The sequence below is a fragment of the Vanacampus margaritifer genome, chromosome 14 (assembly GCF_051991255.1).
Source record: "Vanacampus margaritifer isolate UIUO_Vmar chromosome 14, RoL_Vmar_1.0, whole genome shotgun sequence".
Taxonomy (NCBI): domain Eukaryota; kingdom Metazoa; phylum Chordata; class Actinopteri; order Syngnathiformes; family Syngnathidae; genus Vanacampus; species Vanacampus margaritifer.
In genome coordinates this window covers 1,870,001-1,893,915 of record NC_135445.1, presented here as the reverse complement: position 1 = coordinate 1,893,915, position 23,915 = coordinate 1,870,001, and the positions used below count along the sequence as shown (strand labels likewise).

The 23,915-nt window shown below is 42.5% G+C and overlaps 1 protein-coding gene across 3 annotated transcripts in view; it reads left to right on the top strand.

Moving 5' to 3' along the window:
- lhx5 (LIM homeobox 5) overlaps positions 1-22,582 on the top strand; it is a 48,706-nt gene extending 26,124 nt beyond the window's left edge. Inside the window, exons 3-9 of one of the 3 annotated variants that reach the window (XM_077586004.1) lie at positions 4,407-4,566; positions 6,301-6,525; positions 9,012-9,817; positions 12,094-12,317; positions 13,165-13,445; positions 16,846-17,011; positions 19,712-22,582. In XM_077586004.1, coding sequence (XP_077442130.1) covers positions 9,645-9,817; positions 12,094-12,317; positions 13,165-13,445; positions 16,846-17,011; positions 19,712-20,052 — 1,185 coding nt within the window. In that variant the 5' untranslated portion in view covers positions 4,407-4,566; positions 6,301-6,525; positions 9,012-9,644 and the 3' untranslated portion in view covers positions 20,053-22,582. Of the gene's footprint in view, positions 1-4,406; positions 4,567-6,300; positions 6,526-8,390; positions 9,818-12,093; positions 12,318-13,164; positions 13,446-16,845; positions 17,012-19,711 lie in introns of those variants that run through there. The other 2 variants (XM_077586005.1, XM_077586006.1) reach the window with 2 other exon arrangements.
- The last annotated feature ends 1,333 nt before the right edge of the window (positions 22,583-23,915 follow it).

Sequence of the window (23,915 nt, the reverse complement as noted above, 5' to 3'; positions counted from 1 at the left end):
TGGTCTCTTCCTCCTCTTTTCCGTCCGCCCGTCCCCCTCCTCCCCACGTTCCTTCCTCGTCCATCCTCTTCCTCTCCTCCGTCTTCTTTTCCTTCCTCCCCCCCCCCCCCATCCGACCCGCCTCCTCTTTTCGCGGTTAACGAATTTGCGATTTCCCGCTAAAAGATGACAACTTTAAATGCCAGCTGTTAAAAAAAAAAAATTCCCGGCAACACATTTCCTAACGTGAACGCTGTCGCGTGAATATGAGGGCGAAAAAAACAGAAATGTCATTTCAATGGATTGTAAAAAATTTTTTTTTAAGGCATCATCTTCATCTCGCACCTCCTCGTCTTCATCCCCGTCCTCGTTCCTCCCGCTCCCCTTTTCTCTTCCTGCAGACCTCCTTAGCTCTCTGCCTGTTCTCCATTAGCGCCGGTCGGCAGATGGGGGAGGCTGCCTGGCGTGTGACCCCCGCTCTGATTAATAGAGTAGGTGAGGCCAAAGGTGCCCAAGTAGCCCCCCCCCCCCCTCCCCCCCCTCCCACACTCCTCCTTCATTACCTCGTTAGAAGGCCTGCATAGTGCAAGGTGAGCGTCCTCATTATACGCGCATGTGAGAGCCATTCAGTCGGAATGGATGCACCTGTATGTCACATAATGTCACCTAGAGTGTGTGTGTGTGTGTGTGTGTGTGTGTGTCGCAGGTGAGGTGGGCTTGCTTTTTTCACTCCTCCAGGAGAGTAAAATTTGTGGGGGCCTGGTGACTTTTGCTCACCTGCAGCTAAATAAAGCTCCAATTAGCCGTTCACACGGCAGCATTAAGTCGGCGCGTGGAAGTCATGACTTCATATTCCCGTTGTTTTTTTTTTCCCACCTATAGAAATTGTCTAAAAAAAAAAATTTGTGTGTGTGTGTGCTGATTTTGACTCGTTTCCCACATAAGAAAGAACAACATGAGAGCCACTACATCGTGATAACTTACATTGATGTTTCTGCATTTGGCAATTTATTATTATATTATATTATTAGTATGGGATTTTTTTTAAGAGGCTTTAGGTGAACTGATGAATACACACACGCTCGCGCGCACACACACACACGCACATACAAAAAAAAAAGTATATATATATATATATATATATATATATGTGTGTGTATATGTATATATATATATATATGTATATGTATTTTAAAAAAAATAAAATAAATAAATAACATTTATTAATTTTTTTTTAATTGATTTGTTGGTTGTTTTTTTAAAAAAAAAAAAAGAGAGCAATGATGATGTCAAATCGAATGAACAATACTGAGCTCAAAAAAGAAAGAAGAAAAAAAAAGAAAGAACAACATGGATTTATTTATTTATTTATTTATTTTTGGGGATGGGGGGGTGTTATCTCATGTTTTTAGTTGTTGTAGTGGACGCCAGGATAATATGGCGGTAACGTGTTGTAAACTTAGCGAGCTTATATGCAACATATTAACCAGAAGCGTTGACATCATCCAAATGATGCATTTATTATTATTTATTATGTCCACTGCGACCATCTATGGGGTGTGAAGGGGTTAAAAAAAAAAAAGGCAAAAATGTGTAAGAGTTACAATCGGGATGGGATACCGGTGGCCCTCTGATTAATTTTCATTATGAAATTTTGGGTATAATTTATAATTATTTAATTTTTTTTTTTACAAACTCCAAATATTTGTCAAAATATGCTGATAAATAATCAATACACATTATCCACAAAACTCTGGGGGTAAATGGAGAGGAATTCCTGGAGGGGGGGGGGGGGTTAAGTTGTAATATCACCATTTACCACTAGATGGCAGATATAGCTTAGTTGCGCTTACACTGGGTTATATATATATATATATATATATATATATATAATTTTTTATTTTTTGTGCCGTCCTTGAATGGTCGCTTTCACAAAAGAGAGCTCTTTGCACTGAAAAAAAAAATAAAAAATCACAGTATGTTGTTATTTTGTTGCTGTTCGAAATGTAGCCTTCCTTCATTTCACTTTTCTCAAATGTTTTAAGTTGTGCTGTCAAAATTAAAGTGTTAACTGATGAATTAAAGACAAAAAAAATGATCGCATTAATCATGTATTAACGCAGATTAATTGGACTAATTAATTTTGACCTGATCCTTTAGCTTGACAGCAGATGTTTACGTTTAAGGTAGCACAGGTTGTATTTGAGTACTAAACATAAAGCGTTGAAGTCAAGCATTTAATAAAATAATGATGTTCAGAATATTTTTTCATGTCAAAATATTGGGGCCTTTTTTTTTTTCTTTCCATTTTAAATGATGCAAGTAATGAACTGATTAGAGAAAGAGGAGGATGGGCGTGTGCGGTGGGTCCAAAAATGTGGAAGACGTCCTCATAACGTTAAATGTCGAAAGAATGAACACATAAAAAGATGCTCTTCAAATTTAGCGGGCAAAACATGTTGCTAAAAAAAAGCCTTTTTGATTAAGCGATTAATCGTGACGCACCCCCAAATCAAAATGAATCCTGACAGAGTTGGCGCCCCAAACCCCCCCCCCCCCCCCCCCCCCCCGCCCCGCACACACCTTTATGAAAGTCCAAACAAATCTTTCTTCTTTTTTCTTTTTTTTTTTTTCCTGGAGAGCTCAGTATTGTTCATTCGGTAATTTGACCGATTTGACATTGCTCTTTTTTTTTTTTATTATTATTATTATTTTTTTTGTATGTGGGTGAGTGTGTGTGTATTCATTAGTTCACCTAAAACCTATTTTAAAAAATCCCTTACCGTTCACCTGAACCGAACACTTCCAGCCAGAGTCGTGAGGCCGTCAGGAGACCCGAGGAAGGAGCAAAGAAAAGAAACAAATCTTTCATCAAACGCCTTTCAGGCCTCACACACTTTTTTTTTTTTTTTTTTCCAACTGGGCACATTCTTATTCAAATGAGTGACCAATGCCTGACTGCTGGCTTGAAAGCCGGCTCACGGTCCGAAATCATGACAAATGCTTCAATAAAGTGGCGCGCACGTGCGGCGGGGCGGCCATTAAAAGCAACGTCCGCCATCTCCCGCTGCTAACGGCGCCACCGGTGGACCCGCCGCCTCGGATAGATTTGGGTGTTAACGAGAGAGCGAGGTTGGCGCCTGAGAGGCGGTGCGAGCGCAGGGAACGAGCGGAGGGTGCGCGTGTGCGGCCGCGCAGGCCTTGAATATTGATGTGTTTTGCGGCGAGGTCGGCCGCCTCCGGCGCGGATGGAGGTGAGCGGAGGAGGAGGAGGAGGCGGGAAAGAGAGAGTCCCTCAGGCGTGTCCGGGTTCTGATGGCTCCCCTGACAAGCTCCCGTGTAATGGCCTCCCCCCCGCCGCCGCCGCCGCCGCCGCCGCCCCTCCTCCCGCTCCCTCCCTGAGTGCTGTGAAATTGCCGGCCGGCGCTCTACAGCTGAGGACTCGCAGGAGACAAACGGCCTTTTAATTCAGAGCGCGGCGAGGTGACGGCGAGGGAGGCCCCGGGGGAGGGCCACCAATCAGACATCCATCACGCTAACCTCTCCCGCGGGAGCGGCCCTGCCAAAAGAGGTGCCCTGAAGGTGGTCGCCGGCCGTGCACGAGCGCCGGCCGTGCACGCCGGCCGACCGCTCGAGTGACGCGCGACGCCGACTGGGACAAAAGACGCTTGGTTTTTTTTGGTCGCTCCAAACGGAATCGTAGAAAAAGCGCTTGAGCTCCGATGCACAAATGTGGCCAGTTTTCATCAAACAGCAAAATGCAGCCAACATGGCCGACTTCCCGTGTCCTTTCCAGCGTGGCCTCTTGAGACTTTTTCGGGGTTCTCCTCATGATATGACCAGCAGTTTTGATTTTCTCGCACTGGCCTTGCCGGGCCGAGTTATGAAAAGGTTTGCGGGCGAGTCATCAAACGTTGCTGCCGTGCTCGCACGGAATGACAAAAATGCAATTATTTTGCCGTTTAGCGTTCGTCCATCTGTCTTGCGCACAAACTTCCAATTTAGTTGCAATCCAACGGGATCGCTAGGACGAGTGTCGTCTTTGAAGGACTCCTCAGATTTGCTGTGTCATGGTTTCTTGAGACTTTTTTTTTTGGGGCGGGGGGGGGGGGGTCTACTCGTGGTAGACGTGCGTCACAGTTTCATGTTGCCAAGTGAAACAGCCAATGAGGATTTGGTAGAAGTCAAACAGAAATGAATCTTTGAAGGACCCCTAAAATGAATGAATGACCCCAAAATGGCCTCTTCAAACCAAAATGGCCGACTTCCTTGGTCTCGTCAGGTGTGGCTTCGTGATCTTTTTTTTTTTTTTTTGTGGGTCAACCCATGATGGACACGCCTACCAAATGTCACGTTGCTAAATGAAACCCGCTTCAGGGTCGGGCTTGCCAAAGTTCATCATGTCGATGTGTCTTTCTAAATTCCAGTGGCCCCTGAAGGCCCCACGTCGGTCCTTGGGAGTTTGCGCCTTTGTGACGTGTGAACGGCGAGAGGAAGAAATGCGGAACTTTGTGCCTTCTCCATTGAAATCTTCTTGACGCTCTGAATGGCGGCCATCTTTCAACTGACGTTTTTGTAACAATGCAGGTAATTCTCGTACAATCGTCGTCAGCCATTTTCTTTTAGTGCACTTAAAAGCTTGCTCCCTCTTGACTTGATGCCACTTTTGTTTGGGGCAGAAAAGATCAGAATTGAGAATTAAAAATGTTTTTTTTGAGCTATAAAATTGGATACCTTTATATGCTGGTAGATCCCCAGCTCTTGATCCCATGCCAGAGCCTAAAGGTAAGCAGAGCTGCGATGTGTTTTGTTGCATGGGCAGAGTAGCATTAGCTAACGAGGTGAGATTCCGATAACTTGACTTGCTCCATCCTCGTTGACGAAGTCACTCCAGGCTAATTTCATCCCTGCAATCATGCGGAGGCCTCAAGGTAGGCAGAGCTGCATTGAGTTTTGTTGAATCCTTAAATTAGCATTAGCGAACAGTGTTGGCTTCTGATAAAGCCGCGTGTACTGGATTGCTCAATGAAGTTGTTGATGTGCGCCACAGTTTGGACTACAGGCTAATTCCGCCGTCTCTGTCACGCCAAAGCCAAAAGGTAAGCAGAGCTGCACTGAGTTCTGTTGAATGCACAAATTAGTGTTAGCTTCTGATGTGCAGCGCTGTTGTGTTTGGTGATGTGTCCATGCAGTGAAGTATATGAAGTGCTGCTTCCATGATTGAAAATGCTTGTATTGTCATTAATGGGCACTTTGTTTCCGCCCTCATTTCCCTAGCTCCACCCCTTTTGTCCTAGCGAAATTTGTTATCAATAGGGGTGTTCCGATCAGGGTTTTATGCTGCCAAATCCATTATCCATCACATATGCTGCACAATTTATTTTTATTATAATTATTTGGATAATCGATTAATCTGTCAAATTACTTTTGGGTTAAACGATTAATCCGATTTTTTTTTCTTGAAATTGGTCGATTAGTCGTTATTTATTATTCATGAGAACAATAAACCTCTTCTTAGAACCGTACGACAAAATGCAAAAGGCTGCCCTAAAACTTGTCATGCTATGTTAGCAATAAAAAAGTATGGCGGCTCGTCCCCGGTCTGTGAGCATCATCGCAATCATCCACCTGGCAGCGCTCTTTTATTTCCAAACGCCTGCGGTCGTGTTCTCCTCTTTTTTTTCAAGTGCCGCAACTTTCCGTGGCCTTCCCTCTCGATCGCTGGCCTCCCATCGATCGCCGTAAAAGTGGAATGGGCTCGCCGGCCGAGGTTCGGGGGGGCCCCGAGGTTCCCGTCAGATACAAGTGCAGGCGTGGTGTCCTTCAAAAAGGAAGCGCCCCGGGAAAAAAAATCGATTGGACTCGTGCGACTGCCGAACGCCTTCATGTGAACTTTTGCCGTTTTTTTTGTCGAGCTGCCAGTCAGAAACGAAACCGAGCCTCCGTTCGTGGCGTCGCAAAGCGACGTCCTTGGTTGCAGCGTGGACAAATCGTACCTCGGACCAACGGAGCGTGACAGACACGAGGCTCTTTCTGCACTTGTAAGTTAACGCACTAAAAGTACAGAATAAAAGAGAGACAAGCATTCACTCGCATTCACACACGCTGTTTATTCCTCGCCTATCGACGCCTTCTTCAAATAATCGCCCAAGTCATTTTTTCCGATTTTTCCCAGAAACACACAAATTTAAACCATTTGCATCATGAGTGGATGATTTAAGCAAAAAAAATAAAAAATTTTTTTTTTTTTACTTAAGCGGAAATCACCGCAAAATCCTGCAATAGAGCAAAAAAATGTGCAATCGAAAATGTGATTTGTAGGATCACAGACATGGTGGCCATCAGGAATTTCGGGAGTTTCCTGACTGGCCAGGTTCAACCCGCATGACCCCCTCCAACTCGTCACCCCCTCCCATCCCTGATGAACGACTTTTTGGAGCACGTCTGCCATCGTCCGCAACCGCCACACATGGACGAATATGTTCCATGTCACCGCACCCCCAGAGACCCCGCCCACAATGATGTCATCACACAACTGTTATGGCCGTAAGTTTTTAGTTGTCGTTTTGGGGAATTCGGGGGTGTTTAACTTGAAAAATGTCAAGAAGTGAATGAAAACAATGAATATAATCGGCAAAGAATAAAAGCCGATCCCGCTGACACCTCTCACGTTCACTTATTGTTTTTCATCTCCTCATTATTTCGACACGCATCTCCTTTCACATAATTCATCCGATTTGCATCGTTCCAATTTCAACATGCTCCAAACATTCACGCTTTGTGTGCTATTATTTTTGTCATTCCAAAAATTCACAGTTTTCCCCAAAATTAACATTTTAAAACAAGCAAAAATCTCCTTTCATTCCCAGCTGAACATTCAACATAACTTTGTCCCCCCATTTGAAATTAACTTGTTAAATTAATTTCAAAAACAATCTTCAACGTGCCCAAAAATTCCCACTTGGCCCAAAAAAAATCAACAATTTCAGCACAAAAATTCCGACCCCACAAAAGTCCAATTCATTTTCAATGACACAATTCACAAAACAGAGTCACATGAATGTTTCCATTTGAAATTCAAAACGTTCAACTTGGAAACAATTTTCAACGTGCCAAAAATTCACATCATTTAATAGCATTCCATATCTTTGGAAATGTCCATATTTTTTTTAATTCAGCATTCACACACAATTTCGCCAGCAATTGCAAATGTCTCGTATAATATAATGTTTTATTAGCTGTATTTATATACCGTATGCGTTGTAATCATTTTTTTCACGTTTTTTTCCTCTTTCATTTTTTTCCCGCTGCTGCAGATCTTACGCGCTGTAGAAATGTGACCCCCGTGACCTCCAGGAATGAACGTAATGTGTTTCTGAATCCATTTTTAACATGGAATACAAAAGCAATCCTAAACATATGACATCGTTTTATTTTGACAGCCGCAAGTCTTTTATTTTGGAATGTTCTGTTGCACTTTTCACCTTTTCAGACTTGCAGAAAATACACAAAGATGCTCTCGGGTGCTTTCTTGGCGCTCGCCACTCGATTGGCAAATTGAGTTGTGTCGTCTCATAATGCAGTCATTTTTTTTTAAAAGAGGGCCACGGATGCATTTTGTTTTGGGGTCGTGGACAAGTCGAATTTTTATTTTTATTTTACTTGTGGTTGTCGTGCTCATCCTCAAATTGTTAACAGGGTGCTTCGAAAGCTACTTTGAACGCGTGTTGTTAAGTTTACAAATATGATGAATGAAAACAAGCCGATACTGAAAATTCCCAAACTGTTATGAACTTGACAAGCACAACAATGCAGAGTTAGTATGACTTCATATTTAGGTATACTGTAAATACTTTTTGTACCTTTTTTTTTGCTGCGAGAATTTTCCCATGTAAAATGTCTGCCTTGACCTGGACCTCTTTTTTTTTTTTTTTTTTTTGTATCAAAAAGCATTTCTGCCATTGAACATTTTGCCGTCCCTCCAAACGTCGTCTGGACTGTAGCCGAAGTGAGCCAAACCTGAACGGTACGCAGACGCCGGCCAGCAGAGAGACAGAAAAAAAATAAAAAAAATAAAAGTGCAAAGCGACCCCACGCGTCCGCTCTGTAAATATTGAGATTGGCCTCTCGGACTGCCCCCCCCCCCACCCCCCCGCCCGGCCTCTCGCCTTTTATTGATGAAGCTGCTGACTAATCCGTGGCATTTCCCTGTAAATAGCGTTGTGCATGTGAAAAGGCACCGCCCTCCCTGCCTCCCCAAACTCCCCCCCCCCTCCCAACACCCGGACCAGCCACTGTGTAATGTCATGCGCTCGCTGTTGCATTAGTCCTTGTTTGCCCCCCCCCCCTCAATTTTTTTTTTTTATACATCAGTCACTACAGTGAATGCTAGTCTGTCAAAATTGAACAGCTAGCTTATTTACATCTACTGTAGTGACTGATGCGCAACTTTTTTTTTTTTGCATTTACAGCAACTGACCAGTGGGTGGCAGTGTAAGTTGTGCATCCGTCACTACAGTAGACCCAAGTAAATCCTCCCATACACTTGAAAGGGGGACTTTCAAAGGACATCAGCCACTATAGTGCGTTACGTTTCCATTTTAGTGTATGAAATGATGCTCAACTGTGACATCACAAGACTCACATCAGTCACGACAGTCAACGCAAGGCAGTCGTCCCAAACACTGCCATCCACTGGTCAGCTTTTGTAAGTGCAAAGAATAAGAATAAAAATCAAAAAAAAAATTACTGGACTAGTTGTGATTGTCTTTTTCTTAAAATTTCACTGCACTTACATATATGACCAGTGGGTGGCAGTGCAGAGGATGACTTATTTGTGTGACATATCTGCCACTACACAATGTCATCTTTTGGACTAGTTGTCCACTATGAAACGTCACAAGATATTCTGACGATAAAGTTGACATTTTAACTATATCTAAACTGATGATGAAGAATATTACTTCTTTTTTTTTTTTTAAAGGCCTCAGTGCCAATTTTTCGGACTCGGTTCTGCCCATCTTGACATGCAGGTCCACCGGAGAAGCCGTGAGCTCGGTATCCATGACGACCGAAGCCTCTCCGTGATTGGCTGTCCGCGCGAGGTAATTAAGGCGCGCGCCAGCCAATGTGCTTCGCGCGCTGATGGTTCGTGGGTGATGGCGGCGGCGGCGGCGGCGGCGTCGAGGTGGAGGGGTGCCTTGCTTGTCCACGCCGCGTGACAGGCGGCCACAGTGACGCGAAGGTGGCGAGGAGCCCGCAGGACACGCGTGGAACACCCCCACTGCACGCCGACAAAAAAAAAAAAATAGAAGAGAGAGAAAAGAAAACAAATCCACGAGCACGCGCACGATTGCAGGATATTCTTCTTGTTATGATTTGGAACAAGTCAGGTGCGCGCGCCTGATCAGGACACAACAAACAAGCAAGTGTGGATTTGTGGATACAGCACCCAGAACCGAGCCGGTACCGGGGCTCTTTTTTTTTCTTCTTCTTTTCGTTGCCCTCCTTTTTTTTTCTTTTCTTTTTTCTTTTTTTTTGCCAGCCCACGCGGGAGGAGGGTGGCAGGTGTGGAGGATCCCTAGACGCGGTTCCGCGTGGAAAGGCCTGCCGAGCCAGTCGTGAGAACGGGGAGGTCGGGCGTGGGCGCGCCGCGGGCCGCAGTCATGATGGTCCACTGTGCCGGCTGCGAGCGGCCCATCCTGGACCGGTTCCTGCTCAACGTGCTGGACCGGGCCTGGCACGCCAAGTGCGTGCAGTGCTGCGAGTGCAACTGCAAGCTGACCGACAAGTGCTTCTCGCGGGACGGGAAGCTCTACTGCAAGGTGGACTTCTTCCGGTAGGACCCACAACGACAAACAGGAAGAAAAGAAAAGCATCTTTGTGTTATTATTGTGCGCCGTCATTGATGTTAGTTCGTAGATTAGGTGTCATTTTAATTTGCGTTGTTGTAAAAGAAATAGCTTCCTATTGGTCGTAGAAATAGAATAGAATTAAAGGAAAGTAGCACTTTTTTTTATTAGGGGGAGTTAATTTAAAACTAATAATAATAATATTCAAAGTAACATTGTTAGCCTATTAATTCATGATTTGTGTTCCTTAAAAAAAATGTATACGTACAGAAATGTGTATTCTGGCTTTATTCGTTCAAAGGAACCCAAAGCAGCTTAAAAAAAAAAAAAGTAAACTTCCTCAATGTGCCGATTTTTAATTCGCATGATAATTTTAAAAAGAGATGAAAGAATTCAAGTAGCATTTGTTTTATAGCTGACCGACTCTTTTGCTAGTAAAAAAAAATTATAAATGCACGAGCAGCCATGTGCAATGTGGCATTATTCTGACAAATCAGGCTATAATCAGCGTTGAAAAAAATGCAAATTAAAACAGGCAATTTCAATGTCACATGATAAGACTTCCAATTTGAAAAATAATGCACATTCAGCCACGAGTTGTCTGGATTAAATAAACAAGCTCATGATAATAATTAAAGCAAACTCGTTAGCAGTCTATTTTAATTCACATGATTACTTTTCTATATTTAAAACATACGTGCCGAACAAGCCATTAAACAGATTTGAAGAAAAAAAATCATAATCAAAGCAAAATCGGTTCCTCGTTAAATAAAATTAAAAAAAAAAAATCACACACTTGCGCATTATCGCTTTCGTCACTCAAACAAGCTCCTAAGCAGCTTTCACAAATAATCCTAATTAAAGCAAAATGGAATATTTTAATTCATATAATAACGTTTCCTATTTTTAAAATAATACCCTCTTGCAGCCATGTGGATTATGGCTTCATTTATTCAAATAAAACAAAAAGATGCTGCTTCTTTCTTTTTTTTTAATGCTGAAAATGCTCTTAAAAAAAAAAAACGTCCGGCGTTATGAATGAGCGAGCCGGCTGGTCCGGGTGTACCTGCACGTATGCAAATGAGCGGCCCATTAGCGCTTGCAGGACTAATCAGGCTAATGTGCGCAATTGTTGTGCAGAGTGGACGCGCAGGCAGGGGCGTGCATGTGAAAGGCGACAACGTGGAGTGATACCAGGGCCCACATTAGTGTTAAAACAATAGAGAGGGGGGGGGAGCATTCTCAAATCACCCCCCCTTCACGCACATGCACTCAGGTGGCCCCGAGACAGCTGTTTTGTTTTTTTTGGGTGCCAGGTGATTTTTTTTCTTTTTTTAAATAGGGGGGTAGGGTGTGTGTGAGGGGGGGGGGGGTCTTGAACGTCCTCCCACGCACGTTTTATATGGATTAAGAGAAGATTTCCACGCCTAAAATACATCCCACTCTGCCTAATCCCGTCTCATATCCTTGCCTACAATGTCCTGATTGCCACTAATGTGTTTCGCGTGGATTGATTAGCACGCGCAGTCTGGAATGGACCCAAAAGTATTGCCATTGTTATTATTACCTGTATCCTTATGTCGTATATGTGTGTATATGCATGTATATTATAGGGCTGGTCTGAAATGATTTCAAATTGTTATGCTATATGATGTGCGATTTAAAATGGGATTTTTAAATCAAATAATGTTATTTTTCAATCCGCATTCTCTGTGCAAGCAAGTATTTTTTTTTTTAGAGAACTATTTTCATATTCGAAACAAAATATAACATATAACATATATAACAAAAATAAATAATGATAAATAATAATTCAAAATAATCGAACTTTTTTTATTTCTATTTTTTAATTTGCGTGTTGTCAGCTCAAACAAGCGCACAACTGGAAAAAAACTGAATTATTATTATTATTTTTAGTTTTTTTTATGGCATCATCAAATTGCCGTATATAGGTTATTGTGCATGCAGTGATTAATAATAATAATAAAAAAGAACCTTTCTTTGCAATGTAATTTTATTTTATTTTTTTGCATCTCCGAAGTAGCCTCGGAATTTCGCCATTTCTCTTTTGGCCTTCGCCTGCACCCTACCGCGAAATTCTCTGGCAACCGCCTTGGTGCCGTTTGCATAATCCCACTCACTGCCAAACAAACGGCGACGCAAACAAAGACTAAAACAAATCCTCTCTTGTGTTGGCTCTCTTGCAAATGTTTTTTTTTCTTTCTTTCTCCCTCTTTCCCGCCCATTGCTCGCGCGCATGCAGGCGGTTCGGCACCAAGTGCGCCGGCTGCCTGCAGGGCATCTCGCCGAGCGACCTGGTGCGCAAGGCGCGCAGCAAGGTGTTCCACCTCAACTGCTTCACCTGCATGGTGTGCCACAAGCAGCTGTCCACCGGCGAGGAGCTCTACGTCATCGACGAGAACAAGTTCGTGTGCAAGGACGACTACCTGAGCTCGGCCACCATCAAGGAGGTCAGCCTCAACTCAGGTACGAACGAAGAACAAGGAAAGTAACGTCGCTAAATGTCGTGGTAATGATCGCCAAAAACAGAATATTAGCACGCGGTGCGAAATGGGTTGTCTAAATGATCTATAAATAAATAAATAAATAAACACACTTCTATTGTACCCAAATATGTCTTTTTGGGAACCACTTTTGGGTGCTACTCAGCATCCAAAAAGCGTATTTGGGTGCAAACTAAGCTTTATTTTTAGTCAACAAATAACATACATGTTTATTTTTGTTCTTTTTCCACCTCCAAGGACTCTATTGTTATTGTCAGTATGCATCAGGGTCCATTAGGGGTCCTACTGTCATGGGTATCGAAAGACGAACCCCCAACAAAGCCCTGCCCCCGACACAAAGGGAGGTTATGGGTACTGATTTGTAGATCCGTCGATATTGGTCCTTCATTTAGGTGTGTCGCTAACAAGTGACGTCATAGGGCCGCGCCTAAAAGTACAAGTTGTCGCCAACGTGGTATGAAGGACGTTGGAGCCGTCGCTCCTGTTTCCTGGTCCTAACGATTCATTTTTGTGACGCTTGGTCAAGTGTGGTTGTTTTCGTGACGGCGAGTCCCAGCATTATAGCGTGGGTTTGGATTTTTGCTGCTCATTTTGTCTCTACGCCACACTGACCGGAAACGGAAACGTTACAACACACGCGCGCTTCCTGAGATTTAATTTTAATTTTATTGTAAATAGACAATTTATAAATTCGGCTGTTACTTTTTTTAAGATACTTTTTTTAAAAGTAAAATAAAATAATATATATATACACACACACACCTCATTTTTCTCTCTATCTTAAATGCCACGCTCTCACGCGTGCGCAGTGTCGTCGTGCACGGACCGGAGCCTGTCGCCGGACCTGCAGGACGGCGGTTTGCAGGACGAGCTGAAGGAGGGCGACAACTGCACGTCGTCGGACAAGGAGACCAACAACATCGAGAACGAGGAGCAGAACTCGGGCACCAAGCGGCGGGGCCCGCGCACCACCATCAAGGCCAAGCAGCTGGAGACCCTCAAGGCCGCCTTCGTCGCCACGCCCAAACCCACGCGACACATCCGGGAGCAGCTGGCGCAGGAGACCGGACTCAACATGCGCGTCATCCAGGTAAGGAGGACAGTTTATAATGGCCATCAAATACGCAGATTTTCACTGTGTGTGTGACCGTATAAGGCGTTTATGCATTACGGTTGCACAATAATGTAAAAAAAAAAAAAGAAAGATATTTAGCATGGGTGTTGAATTTTATATATTTTATTTTAATTTTTTTTGTTGCAATATTTCACATAAGGAGATTATGTTTTCATTGTCTAATGAAAGAAACTTTTTATTTCATGTGGCAAAATAAGCAAGCTCAATATATTCTTAGCTAATTGATTATATATTTATATATATATATATATATATATATGCCCCAGATACTGTTCACCTATTGGATGGTGATGTGCATTTAAATTTGCATCCAATTGGTTAAAAACAGATCAAATCATTCAATTCCAACTTATGGCACGTGCCATTATCATGATAACGATTTTTTTTTTCAATGTATTGTGGAGCCCTAATGCGGGTATATATTTCTAAATATAAAAATTCCTATAGTATGACTAGTATAAGTCGTAAACCACACACTTTGTTTTCCCACAAATGACCTTGCAGAAAATAATGATCTCGAAATTTTGTTTTGCTTTTTTTTCTGTATGTTTTAAATTGAACATTTTTTATGGCTCAAACATGTCCACACTGCGTGTTTTGAAGTCTTTCATGAGTGTCCAATTCTCCCAAATATAATCAATAATTTGATCTGAATGTGCACGCGCACGTGATCTTTTCAGCATTGAAGACTTTTGCAAGGGTGAAAATGTGACATCTTGCTGCATGAGTATTTTCTCCACATTTTGGTCCATGTTGTGAGTTATGATTGAATAACAGAAATATGTTCAAATTTGCCAAAAACATAACATTTAACGTATAAGTTTCTGGCTGAAATAGTTATTCACATACTTTTATTTATTTATTTATTTACATAAACACACCTTGCAGAAAATGCTGAAAATGTGACATTTTGCTGCATGCTTTGAATATTAGAAACAAAAAACTGAAAAAAATCTCGTAAAAAAAAAAAAATCAATAACAATTCGCAAAAGTTTGAAAAAACAAACATATTTAATCTGTATTGAAATTTATTACCCCAGGCAAAAATGATTTTACTGCATGCTTGCAAAAGGAAAAAGTAGCGCCATCTGGTGTACAAATACAAAATAAAAAAATGCAACTTTGATTGTTTTGACTTTACATGAAGATAGCAACGTAAAAAGTGACACTTTTTGTGCAGTTTTGACATTTGATGCTAATTCCAAACCACAAAATGGCTTCCAATTAATCATTGATTTGAAATGCGCGTGACAAAATGTCCCTTTGGGCTCTGAATGAATCGCGCCAATCCAATTGCACAAAAGACAATTCGATTTCTCTCTCGGGATTCTATCATAAACCGTCTTTCAAATAATCTCTCACCTTACTTGACTGACTAGTAAATGATGTCATCAGCGGTGGCGTCCCAATACTTTTGCAGGGAAACAAAGGCAATTTCGAATTGAATCGTTTCAACGTGGCATCATTATGTTATTTTGATGAAAACTCATTTTTGACCTTTTGCGAAAACACTTTTTTTTTTTTTTTTTTTATTGTTCCTTCCTCCATCTCCATGTCTGCAGGCATTCCATTTCTTCGTCTTATTATTTTCCCAATTAACATCTACACACCAGGCTACACAAAAACACACGATCACAACACGATATGTGTGTGTGTGTGTTTTTAATGTGCACCCCCCACCCCCCCCCTCCTCGTGTTTGTTTCAGTCACACGACCGTGAAATTAGTCATAGGTGGTGGTCTTGTTTTAGCTGAGGGGCCACCGCGCGCATGCGGGAAGCGCTCCTGCCTGCGTGTGTGTGTGTTTTCGCACACGCTCACACACACATTCGCGGGAGTGTGTCTGGGCGTGCACAATGTCAGGATGATTAGCGCCGTCTCTGCCAAGTGTGATGTGGCTTTTTGTGCGCTGGCTGTGATTATCGCTGATTTCACAGATTTACATATGCCCCACACCCTCCCTTTTTTTTTTCTCACCTCTGTTTCATGTGTGCGTGTGTGTGTGTGTGTGTGTGTGTCTCCATCCATCCATGCTTGCATCCATCCTCAACACCCGCCCTCGTGTGTGTGTGTGTGTGTACGGTGATCCGAGCCAAAATGGAGGCTGCGTTTGGGCCTCGCTGCTTGTGTTAAATAGCAACGCTCCCCCCCTCCCCCCCGTGTGCGTGTGTGTGTGCGTGTAATCTCTCTCTCGAGGGGAGCGAGAGCATTTCCATAAAAAAATTACCCACCACATCGACGATTGTTCTCAATAAGCAGGTGTTGCCTCCGTGTGTGTCTGTCTGGCTGCTGTGAAAATGCATGATTTTGCAGCACAGGCCAAAGCAAAAAAACACGGTTTGCTGCTCGTAGTGTGCAACGAAGGAGGCTTTAGGGAAGAACGGGCACAAAAAGTTATTTATTTGTTTATTTTTGAGTAACGCAGACGTCCCAGTGATTGGAACATCTGTGTTTTTTTTCCAAAGTTGATGAGTTTTTGTAAGCATCAGGGACAAATTTGTGTCTTTTGAAAATTGCGATTAAGACCAATTTTGAGTAGTGGAGGACAGAAAGAAACGTTGAGTGTTTTTGTAAAAATCAAAGACAGTTTTGTGTCTTTGGAAAACAGCTGTTTCTGGAAAATAATTTCAATGAACCTAATGTTGGTCAAATCTGACATCAAAGACGACGTACTAAAAATCAATGTTTTCGTAAATTGTGAAAGACCATTTCATATCATGTATTTTTTTTCTGTTAACATAAAAAAGGCAAATTTAAACCATCAAAGAACATGTTTTGTGTACAATTTGGTTTGCTGTGCATATTTTTGTCAAATATCAAAGACAATGTCATCGTCAACGAATGTGATATCACATTTTTTAATATTGTAGGTTTTTTGTGAACATCAAAGACCAACCAAATATGTTTTGCGGACAAAGACAGTTTTTGTCTTGAGTGAACACTATCGGTCAACCGTCTTTGACAAACCCAATGTTATTTTGTAAACATCAAAGACAAATCTTACTAGACATCAAACAATGTAACGTGCTTTTGTTAACATCAAAGACAGTTTGGTTATCAACGGGATTAATGTGCAGATCATTTTCATGAAGACAAATTCAAATCATCAATGAATGAAACGCACGTGTTCTGTTAACATCAAATACAAATCAAACGATTTTTAGTGAACCTAATGTGTGTATTTTTGTAAAATATCAAAGACAAGTTAATAATCAAGTATGATTTTTAGTTAACATTGTAATGTGTTTTTGCAAACATCAAAGACAACGATGACACCCCTAACGTGTTTTTCTAAGAATCAAAGACACGTTAGTCTTTAACGTTTTTAACCATCACCTCCGTCCGCCCGGTGGCAGGTTTGGTTCCAGAACCGAAGATCCAAGGAGCGACGGATGAAGCAGCTGAGCGCTTTGGGGGCCCGTAGACACGCCTTCTTCCGAGGCCCGAGGAGGATGAGAACCCTGGGGGGCCGGTTGGAGGACCCGGACATCTTGGGACCGGCTGCCTACGGCTACTACGGGGGTCAGTTCCACTTCCTGTCGCACACAACAAAAACGCTAGCCAACTGACAAAATCAAACATTTGCACGCATTGTGATCATCAAAGACGCTTTAGTCTTTAATTAAATAAAAGTTATATTTTCTAAATGCCATAAACGATTTAGGTCTTTTATCGGATTTTAGGTACGTGATTTTTGTATCCATCAAAAATGATCCTCAACGATGTTTTTGTAAACATCAAAGACAATTAGTCCTAGTGAATTTTTTGGGGGATTTTTCGTAGTCATCAAAGACAATTTGGGCCAACGGATCATAGTGTCTATCTTTTTGTAACTATCAAATATAATCTTGGCCATGCATGTTTTGTAAAAATGAAAGAAAAAAAGTTAATTTTGCCTAGACATCAAAGACCATTTTGATCTTAAGGAAGCTAGATTTTTTTTGTTCTAATCAAAGATAATGTAGTCCTTAAGAAATCTGCTTTTGTAATCGACTAAAAAAAGACGTTTTTGTAGATATCAAAGATAATGTTGTCTTTGTGAATCTAATGTACATTAAAGACATTTTATTCATCAACGACCCCAATATGCACGTTTTTTTAGACAGTTTAGTCTGACAAACCTCACACACGTGGTTTTGTTTGTATCCCAGGCTAATGTTTAGTCCTCGCCAACCTGACGTGTGAGTTTTTGTAAACATCAAAGACACCTCCGACGTTTAAGTAAATGTTCTTTTTTTTTTGTCAACTTCAACAAGCCAGGGTTCGATGAAGCCATCCCTTACATTTTTATTGAAGATAAAATTCAAATTTAGTCCTCCGTGTTCATATTTTTTTGTCAACATCTGATCAAAGACCATGTATGGTTTTGTAAAGAGAAGACAACTGAATCTTGGGGACCCTAATTTTGGTTTGGTTTTAAAAGAGGTTCAAAAGAGGTTGGAGGAAGTTAAAATCTAGTCCTGCCCCTTTTTTTGTAAACACCTGATTTTGTCTTCCACCAATCTAACTGTGTGTGTGTGTAAAACCCGTGTTTGTAAACATCAAAGAGATTTCCGTCCACGACGAACCTGACACGGGCGTTTTTTTTTTTTTTTTTGTTGTTGTTCTAAACGTTGAAGACAATTTGAGGTCTTCAATGAGTCTCCATGCGCGGTGAGGACAAAACCTTCATCTCCCGCTCTCGTCTCCCTCGCTTTCTTCACACGCCGCTTTTCAGACCCCCTTTGTGGCGCGCCGCCTCGGCCGGCTCGCCCGCCTTTATACGTGGGTGTGTGCGTGTGCGTGCGTGTGTGTGTGTGTGTGCGTACCCCCCTTCGCGTGGCCTCTTCTCAAGGTCGCTCAACCAACAGGCTCACGGCTGCATTATTTCCATTCAAACACCTTTTCAATCAATTGTTGCGGTGTGAAAATTCAAGAAATAAGAAAGAATAACAATATATATTTTTTTTTAAAGTTCCGCAGAAGTAAAGCTTGAGGTTGCGTGCGTCTGCGATTTGGCAGAAAGCTGCTCGGTCCATGCCGAGACATCTGCGTTCTGAATATTTGGTGTCAAGTGTTTACGTCAGCACAAGCCCAGGAAAAAGGGACAGATGGGCTTGCTGGAAAATGGAGGGACGGACGCTAGTTAGCGGACGGATGGGCTCATTGTTGGACGATAATAGAAGCGGAGACGGATGATGCGTGTGCTCGGGGTTCGATGATGGAGACACGGACGGGATGCGGGTGACTCGGCAACGGCTCAGGACAGATAGGACGGATGATGGACCGATCGGGGACAGCGAGCTCGTCGATCATGTCCTTTGATGTCATCCGCAACAATGTTATTTACCCCCCAAAAAAATTCATCTTTGAGGTTGTCTGGTTGCAAAAGCATCGACGTTGTGGACGTCGCGTCGTAACCGACGATGCGAAAAATGTCATTGCCGTTGCCGTCTTTGATACGGACGTCAGTGAAAACAATGTCGCAATCGATGTCATTGACGACATTATTGACAATGTCTTTGATGTCGCTGAGAACGTCTTTCGAGAGAAAGTGATTGGAAACCATGTCGACCCTCTTTGACATCAATGTCATGTACTAAATCTTTGACGTCCTTGTCAACATGACTGACCACATCCTACTCAACAACGCCTTCATCAGTGGCGCCGACCGTGTCTTTGATGTCATTCCGAAAATGTTAGTCGGCATCGATTGACATCTTTGGTAACATAACGGACCGCATTATACTCAGAAATGTCATCATCGATGTCACCGACCGTGTCGTTGATGTTAGCGTAAATAGATGTCATGTGACTGAGAACATATTCGAGAACATCACTGACTAGAACATACTTAAAAATCATGGCATCGACATTTTCGACGGTCTTTGAGGACGTCGAGAACATTTTTGACATCTTAGAGACATCACTGCCCACATCATGTGACGATGTCCTTGAAAACGTCATTGAGAGTGTATTTGATATAATTGACGTTGTCTTTGATGTTGTTGTAATTGAGAGCATGTTAGACAACATCTTTAATGAAAAAGCACGTCATCAACATTTTCGCCAACAACGTAATGACGTGTCTTTGATGTCATTGAGAGCATCTTTGACACCGTAATCAACAACTGCTTTTAATCTAAAACGTCACTGACGAAAACATCCTTGACGTGTCTTTGATGTCATTGCGAACATCTTTGACGTCTCCTAACGTGTTTTTTTTTTTTTTTATCCTTCCAGAGTACCAGGGCGACTACTACGCACCAGGAAGCAACTACGACTTCTTCCCGCACGGCCCCCCGTCCTCGCAGGCCCAGTCCCCCGCCGAATCCCCCTACATCCTAGCCTCGGGCCCCGGGGCCATGGAGGGCTCGGGCCACCTCCCCTCGGACGACCAAAGGTTCACGGACATGATCTCCCACGCCGAGACGCCCAGTCCCGAGCCGGGCTCCCTGCAGCCCGTGCCGGGGGAGGCCTACGGGGGCGGGCCCAGTCCCCCTTTCTCACTGGCCAGTAACTCCAGCTACAGCGCCCCCATGTCCCACCAAGGGCCCGAGATGGGCGAGGCCGCCGCCTGGTGAAGCCGCCGGGACGGGCTGGGAGTTACTTTTTACCAAGAGCGGACCGCTTTCCACTTGCGTAGAAGTGTAGAGACGTCCCTACGTGCTTTCTTGGAATACTGGACTTGAGTTCTGGACAACAAAGACTTTGATTGACTCCATCCACGCTACCACAAAAATCACAGTAGACGCAACAACGCCAAAGGGACTTTTTTCTTTTCTTCAACTTCATTTCCTCGCTTTTGAAAGAGAACCGTCACCTCGCGCGTAGCCGCGGTCACGCCGCGTAGTCGCTAAAATAGGCGCGTCGGCCGCTGCGGCTCCACGCTTTGAGATAATTTCACGTCAACGTTGCTTTGGACACACGGCGAGTGTCGCTTGTTTTCAACGTCGCAACCTGCCGCCGGTACCGCTCGGGATGATGGCAAATTCACCCGGTCCATTCCCACCCGTTCCCCTCATCGGAACCTCGCACGAGGGTTTCCCGGCCGTTATCGAGCCAAGGCTCACGTTTTAGAGCTGAAAACTAATCACGGCACGACACCAAATAAAATGGCGCAAAAAAAAGGATTTAGACAGAAAACGGCTGCTATTCGCACGGGATAGGAACAGACCCCTTCTACAAATAACACAAAAAAATGCAAGTCATTGAAATTATTATTATTATTATTATTATTTTTAAATTGCTTATTTTAACAGCTTAAACCAGGGGTGTCAAACTCATTTTCATCGTACTTGTGGTTTCCCTCAGAGGGCCGTTCTAACTGCGAACATCGTATGGATGTAAAATCACCTCGTTAGCCTAATAGCATATTAGCATACGCCGAGTCGGATTTGAATGTTTTCTGAAAAAAGGAAAAGACACAAATTCTACAAACAACAAGAGTCTGACCCGGATGACTCTGAATCTACACAGACATAAATAAAATTTTAAAAAAATTAGCAAGCAACATTGGTATTTTTTCATTGATATTGTGGCAGCGAGTTAAGAATTGCTTTGGCATTTATGCTATTAGGCTAATGTTGTTTAGAACCACAATGTTTGTGTTTATATATATTTAACAAAATATCTCATGAATTATGGATAATAGTTTGTGGATAATAGTGACAACCAAATATTAAGAAAAGATTAGTTGGAGGGTGACGCTTGTCATATCTGCTAAAAGTGAAGAAAATTGAAATTGTGAGACCAATTTTCTGCCAAAATGAAAAAAAAAAACAAATCCATTTAGCAAGAAACATGAAGTAGACGCACTTTATTTGCATTTAGGGGCCACCAAAAAAAAAATGATGTAGCGGGCCAGATGTGGCCCCCGAGCCTTGAGTTTGACACCTGTGGTTTAATCGACAAAACTAGCGCACCAAAACCTTGCGATATTATTTCAAACTTAACTTCCATCTTTTTCCCGTACAAATCGAGGACTGAACATTTGATGAAGAAAAAAAATGCGCCAAAAGTGCGAACCTCCGTCCGTGGTCAAGCCAGGCTCAAATTCTTTCCACCCCCCCGGCAAACGCTTCAACATACTTCCTTGAAACCAATTATGCTACTACTTTCCTATTTAAGACAGGGTTCTGGCCTCATAGTCGGAGAACAGGTTCCACTGGGGGGAAAAAAAAAACAAATTTGTGACTATCGAACGGCGAATACGCAGGAGTCCTCATTCCAGTGGTGAAATAATGACGGCTGCACAGGTTCATCGGACCCGCTGCCGTCCTGTCACGTGTCACAAAGATACGTTATTATTTTAGCAAAAATATTGGGTCGTTATCCTAACCCAGCTGTGGATTGGGTTGCTTTTATCCAACGTTCGGGTAATTATTTAGACCCAGTAGATCGGGTTGAAGATTGAATTGGGGCATGGCAGCTTAGGGTTCAAATCCTGGCCGTGCAGATACCCCCCCCCCCCTCCTCCCCTCCTCCTCCTCCTCAACATGATGATCATGTGTTAAAACAAGAGTGTCTGCACCTTTCTCCTACACACCCCCGCGCACACGGGGCGGCCTTGATTGTTGTGCCCGCGCGCGCGCCTCCGGCCGACCTTCCCTTTGTTGGGGTCCTTTTTTCCACAAGACATGTTTTAATGGAAATGATTTTCAAAAGCACACTGAAGCCATAATAGAGAATCTCCTTCAACAGCTGAGGTCTCCTGCCTCTTAAAGGGAGCAAACAAAAGAGGGGCCACGCAACATCTGTGGCGGGCCGCACACCCCGCCCCCTCCATACCACCTCAAACCCCCCCCCCCCCCCCAAATCCCCAACCGCCGCCGCTATCGGGCCTCCATCGCCACCTAGCGGCCGGTGTGCGTTTTCCCGCCTCTCGGCCAAAATGAGCATTTCTGGATTCGTTCCTCCCGATTTCATTCCCGGAACAGAAACGTCGTCTCTTTTCTTTGCTGGTGGACTCCAATCTTCTTGGATGTAAACATGAGTGGACGGATGGATGCGTGCGTGCGTGCGTGCGTGTGTGTGTACGTGTGCATGTTTGAAGGGTTGTATTATTTCTATGTAAATAGCACTGGTAATAAAAAATGTCTCTTACAACTTGAAGCATTTTTAGGATTTTTTTTTTTTTTTTTTTAAAGACACCAAAGATGTTTTGAAAACGACGACAACAAAGCTGAACAGAATGCGTGTTGCGCTACAAGGTAGCATTGGATAAGACGTTTACTGATGCCAGCCTTATTTTAAGGTATTAGATACTCATGGAGGCTGCCGATACCAGTCACCAATACAACAATGACATTGAATAAGTCCTCCTTGGCACATCAGCAAATCATCATCTGCATTAAAGAAATAGTTTTTTGTTTTTTTTTTTTCAAATCTTTGTCATTGTGTCAAATTAAATTTTAGATATTAAAAGTCTTGGTACTTAGTATCGGTGAGTACTCAAAGAGTGAAGTGCTGGTCTCAAATGCCTCTAAAGTTTGACTAATCAATTTTTTTGCCTACCTAATCCGACGTTAACACGTTTGTCGTCAGTGAACTAAAAAAAAATTCTTCAAATCATCCGTCCATCCATGACTTGTATCAGCAAGTTAAATTGAAGACTTGTTGACTATTTTACCATTTATTTTCACTAACCTAAGACGATTGTGTCTCCAAATTTTTGAAAGCATCAATGTCACTTTTCAAAACATTGAGGACTTTGTTTTGAGCGCTTACGTTTTGCTAAAGCTAACAACATCCGACACAATTTTGTCTTCAGTCAACCAAATGTAATGTTTGGAAAATCAAAGACAATGTTGCGTCTTCAGTGTCAATTTTAGACTTGTTGATAAACTTAACGTTAAGTGTTTGTTTGCCCACCTAACCCAATTTTGGGTTAGTGACCTCAGTGATGTGAATAAACAAAACATATTTTTTGTAGGCATCAAAGACAACTTGGCATCTTCACAGGCCTTCTTGTGAGTTTCAAAACATCAATGTCAACATTAATTAAAAAAAAAAATAGAAACATAGGGACAAATTTACACTCGTGATTAACCTGAATTTTGTGCTTTGATAACCCAGCACTGAGTTTTTTTTTTTTTTAAATGACAATTTGGAATTTTCAAAGACCCTTCAATGAGTCATTTAAAAAATAATAATCATTTTGCTAACCTGCTAACTGCATCTAAATACTTTTTCTCTCTCTTTTTTTTTATATATATATATTTTGAGCCTTTAAACGAAACGTGAAATTCAAGATATATTTTGTTAGGAGGATAAGGATATTAATTCATTCATATTCATGAAATATTCACACTAATAGGATTTTAATTATTAATGTCCCATTTTAATTCCATCACGTGCATTTTGAAAGGTGCGCGTCCACCTCGTTAGATGCTCCAAACCAGACACGTATGAATGATTTTTCATCTGCAAGGATGGGATTTTTTCT